Raw genomic sequence first — 5610 nt, 5'->3', positions numbered from 1 at the left:
TAAGGCCCATCTACCTGCTAAGTGTCATGTGACAATCAAATGAGTTTAAGAATATGCAATGTTTAGCACTATTAATGAACACAAGTTCATTCTACCTTATTATCCTACCTTACCTCCAGCTACAGTTGGGAAAGTGAGTCTTGATTTAAAGAAAAAGACCAAGAGATTCTAAAAGGTAAGTCTACTTATTAGATTTTGGGGTTCTTCTCTCGTGTGTGCAGGAAGACCTACCTTTAGGAGAATAAAAATGGTGAAAAAAAAAAACAAATTAAACCCCATTAATCATTTCAAAAAGATTCAGGAACTATGAGGATGTGATTTCCTCGGCAGTCTAGAACAGTGGTGGTGAACCTATGGCACACATGTATGTTTTTCTTTTAAGACAAAAGATGTTAAAGTATGAGCTGTTTTTCCTAAACTAAAACTTCGGTATTCAGGTTTAATTGCAGTGTTGCCGCTTTGCAATATAAGTGGGTTCTGGGTTGCAGTTTGGGTACTCAGTCTCTAAAAGGTTCGCCACCACTAGTGTACAATCTTTGTAACTTTCTCCATCTGTACCTTATTACTGTATTCTTGATTTCTCCAAGTGGGAAAAGGTGAACTATGCTGCTCTTTATCAGCAATCAGAAAGAGAACAGCTGAAGATAATTGCTTCCCCCTACCTTGCTCCTTTCCTCAGCAGACAGCCTTTGGGGAAGAAGAGTCAATCCCAAGGAATGCAATGAGCAATGAACGTTCTCAAAGACAGAAAATCAGGCTGCAACCCTCTCAAGTCTGTACCCAAGAAAGAGCACAAGCAGGCCTGGCAGAACAGCCCAACAGCTGAATCTACCCAAAGTCAAATCCCAGTCACCACTTACAAACCTGCATCACCTTGAGTTAATTGCTTTGCCTCTAAACTTCAGCATTCTTATCTACAAACTAGCATTAGAAACAGTAACTATCTGTGGGGCTCTCAAAGGGATGAAATAATGCATTTCAAAGTACTTAACACAAAGACTAGAACATTAAAAAAAGCCAGGCATGGTGGCGCACACCTGTAATCCCAGCATCAGGAGGCTGAGGCAGGAGAATCGCAGTGAGTTCCAGACCAGCCTAGGCTCCATAGTGAGTTCAAGGCCAGCCTGAATGACATAGCAAGACACTGTCTCAAGAAGAAAAAAAGACTAATACATAGTGCAGCACAATGTTAGCTATTATCAATTTTTGTCATCGTAGTATGCCCTTTGCCGCCCAAAACCACACATAGTCACACCTTGGTATCCCTAAGGGAGTGGTCCCAGAACCCCCATCTCACCCCACAGATACCAAAATCTACAGATTCTCAAGTCTCTCTCCCATATAAAACAGCAAAGTACTTGCATATAGCCATATATCTGCCAAAATACTTTAAATCGTCTCTAGATTACTTGCAACATTTAATACAATGTAAATGTTATGTAAATAGCTTTCATATTGCTTCAATAAGAAAAAAAGTCTACACACATTTGGCACACACCAAAATTTTTTCCAAATATTTTCAATCCACATTTGATTGAGTCCACAGATGACAAACCCACAGATACAGAGGGCCTCTGAACTCCACAATCACACCTTCCAAGGCCCCAAGCCTGCTGACGATGACCTACTACCTGAATCCCAGGCACTGTGGTGAATGCTTCCCTCTTTCCGGGCAACTCTGCCACTCATTCAATCTCCGGCTCCTCTCCACTGAACTACAGTAATACAGTTCCAGACAAAAAAAGAGGTAGACCTAACTCCTCATTCTCTATCCCAAATCCCTTACCCAGTTCAAACCCAGTCCTCCTCTAATGTAAGTTTCCATTCAATTCCCTATTATCACCTAAGAAAGTCAAGTCTGATGCCCTACAAAAATGCCAAGGCTCACCTGTAACTTCAGCAATGAATTCTTGGGACCAGTCAGTCTCATTATAATCCTGAGTTACATCCACAGCATCTCCAGCTGCAAGAAACTCCTGGGCCCAGTTCTCAGACAAGGCCAAGTCTGCCACACCAGGGGCTTAAAAGACACAGAGACAGAGAAAAAACAAAATATATACATATCATCCCATTGTGTCTAAGGCACTCTAAGTTCACATGAAAACACTGTCCCTTCTATCTCCTCTGCATCTCAGTTCCCCAATGCTGGTAGCTCCAAATATGGAGGCCCTTGGGCCTCGCTTGCACAGAAAACAGTGATCTCTCTTCTCACCAGGCTCTGGACCCACCTCTCTGAGGAGCCTGGCGGAAGTTGGACTGTTCAATCTCCTGCATCTCTGCCAGGAGGTCATCCATCTTAAAGGTCTGAGGGGCACGGGACACAAGTGGTGCATTCTGATCCTGCAGGAATTCAGCCACCAACTGTCAAAAAAGAGATGGTGAAATAAACTCTCAAGGTTAGAAGGCCCCAGAAAGAGACAGGACCCATTGGATGGGAATACGGCTGTCACATATAAGGAAAGGGAAATACAAACTGGAGAAACAGAAGAAAATAGATTTTTCTTTCTATAGATTTATAAACACCAAGAATTCTTTTAAAAGCTCATTGGTCAGAAGAGTCCAAAGATTAAAATACTGGTAAACTAAGTGTAAAGGTTAAAAAAAAAAAATCACAAACAGCAAGAGAAAAATGGGACAGAATGGGGACTGCGGTATGTACCTCATCTTCGGAGGCTACTCCCAAAGGCTTGGAGACCTTAAAAAAAAAAAAAAAAAAAAAAGGAAAACAATATAGTAGAGTGAAGAGACCACAGGCACACGAGTCACACACAGGAGTCAAATTCCAGCTGTACCATGCACTTGACCTTAGGCAAGTCACCAACCTTCCTTAAGCCTCAATTTCTTCATCTATAAAATATGGGCCTCCATCAGTGTAAAGATGCACAGTGCTTAGCATAGTGCTAAGTGGTAACCACTATTACTTGCAACACAATAGAGAGCAGTCACCCTAAATGTGCAAATGTACCCTCCATCCCAGCTACCTCAAGCACACTCACGGTCTCAGAGGAAGGGGCTCCCGGGGGCCAGGGGCCAGGCCGCAGTCCCTCCTGCCGAAGGGCCTTGTCCTGGGTGAAGTGGCCGGCCAGCTTCATGAGTGGGTTGGCACCCCCGCATTCGCCCTCCACCAGCTCCCGCATTGCCATGGTGACCACCACCTCTCTGACGGGCACAGGACTAGCACTGAGGTCCCGAAGCCAGACCTTCCCCAGGTAACAACTCAGCCGCTACCTAAAGGGGATGGGCAGACGACTGTCCCACGCGGGCCAGGACGCCGGCCACGGGCCCCCTCCGCCCGATGCCTTTCGCTGCGGCCCCACCTTGGCCAGGACCCCGTGGGGGAGCGGGCACCCTACCGGCCAGCAACCGTCTCCACAAAGAAGGTCTGCACCCCAGGGGACGCGGAGGGCCGCTGCACCGACTGGACGGGCACCCGGCTGGGCAAGAGGCCGCTGAAACGCCGCCAGTCGAACCCGGCCCGCTCTGCCCCTCGCCTGGAGCCCCGGGGCATCCCCTCCCCCTAACACCTGAGCCCCTCCCCCGTTCGGCTCAGCCGTCTCTGGCTGCCGACCACCCCAACACCGCGGCCCCGCCGGCCGCTCCCCGGCCCTGGGCCCGATCGGCCACCGCAGGGTCAGGGGAGCCCGGCTGTCCTCGCGCCCCGGGTCCTTCGCTCACCCCGCGAGCTGCACGACCCGCCCGGGCACCCGGAGCGCCAGGGGGAGAGCCACGGGGGCGGGACCAGGGGCGGGGCCAGACTTAAAGGGGCCGTGAGCGCCGCGCCGAGGCCGAGGGCCGTGGACGCTGCGTAGTGGGCGGGACCTCCAGATGGCGTCAGCGACGGCGCGACAGGAGGAGCCGCGAGTCTTAAAGGGGCAGAGCACTTTTAAGAGGAAACTGGAGTACCGTAGGACCCCCAAGAAATACAGAGCTAAAGTGAGCTTCTAGGCTTTTGGGGGAAAGCTGAGGATGTGGAATTCTGTGCTCAGCCCATTTTAGCTCTTCTTTGGGGGCGCACTGAAACCGAAGAGGATTCCCTGTCTTTTCTGGGCCTCAGTTTCCCCTCTCAATCCCCCTCTGATTGATCTTGCCAAGCTCATGTAAGAGAAAGGTCCTAACACGAGGTTTTCTGGGGCCCAACTCCGTGGACTTCTCCAGCTTCCTAGGCCTGCCTCTTCCAGTTTGTCCCTCTAGGGCAGCGGTCGGCTCACAGTCCCTCGGCCACCTCTGTGCAGGGGGGAAGTAGCGCTGGATGATGACAAGTTCCGGAGACGAAAATAGGATCCGACCTCAAGCAAGAAAGGTGCTTGAGTTACTCCTGTCCCCTCCTTCCTGCTTCACCAGTGGGTCAAGGTCACAATGGCCTTATTCCCACCGCCCCAGGCTGGGAAAACACAGACTTGAGAGATGAAGTACTTTCATCACGGAACAGGAGTCCAAGCCTCAGGCTCCACCAGCTGCCAGAGCACTAGCTCAGGTGTCAACCCTCAAGTTCACTGGGAAATAAGCCCTGGCCACTGGATATCTAATCTGGGTCCAAAACCAAAGGCGTTCTGGTGCAGATGAGCTAGGATGCGGTAGTGCCAGAAATGTAGAAGTACGGTATCATCTTAGCCCGGGGTGCGGGAGAGGAGGCGGTAGACAACAGGTGGCGCTCTGGGGCAGGCTTCTTTCCTGGTCATCTTGCAGATTTCCTGAGACCCGCCGGACTCCTACAGGGGTGTGGCTGAGTAAATTCATCCCTGTGAAGACAAAGCTTTCTTTCGCACGAAGTGGACTGACAGAATGGTAGGCCAAACCAGAAGGTTGTGGAACATTTCTGCTTTTTCTTACCTTTTCGCCATCTCTCAGAAACCCTGGTTTCTGTCCCCTCTTTCTCCTGGAGATCACAAATCTTAGTCCTTGAGTGTCTTCCGTTCCCGTTGTAAGGAAAATGCCTAGAACTTCGAAAACGAAACTACAGCGAGGAGGAAGGGGTATGCTCTGGGATTTGCATACTTTATAAAAGAGGATCCCTGGAGAAAGTAATGTTTAATTGAAAGCATATAATATGGTAAAATGGCAAGGCAAGAAGAGAGCGTTTCCAAGTATCACTCCACAGCAACTGATTAGCGCTGACTGCACGCCCAGTTCTTAGGAGAATGGTAATAAGTGGTGTTTATGGAATGCTTATTAAAATGCAGGTGTTGCGCTAAGCACTTTATGTGCATTAGCACTTTTAATCTTCGTAGCACCCCTATGAAATAGATATTAATAGCTTCACAAAACCAGTGTCATTGCCCATTTTAACTCAAAAATTCAGCAGGGATATTTTAAGCACCTAATGAGCACAAGTCATTATACTAGTTCTCTGGTTTCTTATTATTTACACTGGTACTAGGTATTTACCCTGATATTTTACATTATCTTTAAATCCTCTTCCAGGACTTCATCTTACGTTTGTCTACCACTACTAACACCACCAACAGCTACATATGTTTCCTGCCCATGAAAGCCCTGTAAAACAGGTGGCCTCTACCCCAACCTCCCAGCCTGGCTGCCTGTGAGACCCCTTCTACATTCATTAATTCTAAAAAGTGTTACTTCAAAACAACACTGTGACTTGAAAGACAA

The 5610-nt window shown here is 48.5% G+C and overlaps 1 protein-coding gene across 7 annotated transcripts in view; it reads right to left on the bottom strand.

Annotated features, from left to right (window-relative positions):
* Pex5 (peroxisomal biogenesis factor 5) overlaps positions 1-4931 on the bottom strand; it is a 19371-nt gene extending 14440 nt beyond the window's left edge. Inside the window, exons 1-6 of one of the 7 annotated variants that reach the window (XM_013511631.1) lie at positions 4831-4931; positions 4117-4739; positions 2997-3228; positions 2660-2695; positions 2229-2361; positions 1889-2020 (exon numbers count right to left, since the gene is read on the bottom strand). In XM_013511631.1, coding sequence (XP_013367085.1) covers positions 1889-2020; positions 2229-2361; positions 2660-2695; positions 2997-3143 — 448 coding nt within the window. In that variant the 5' untranslated portion in view covers positions 3144-3228; positions 4117-4739; positions 4831-4931. The other 6 variants (XM_013511632.1, XM_013511628.1, XM_013511634.1 and 3 more) reach the window with 6 other exon arrangements.
* Positions 4932-5610: the final 679 nt, after the last annotated feature.

This window comes from Chinchilla lanigera, unplaced genomic scaffold (genome assembly GCF_000276665.1).
Source record: "Chinchilla lanigera isolate Chin_1 unplaced genomic scaffold, ChiLan1.0 scaffold00012, whole genome shotgun sequence".
In the NCBI taxonomy this organism is placed as follows: Eukaryota; Metazoa; Chordata; class Mammalia; order Rodentia; family Chinchillidae; genus Chinchilla; species Chinchilla lanigera.
This window is presented reverse-complemented; position numbering and strand designations above follow the sequence as displayed.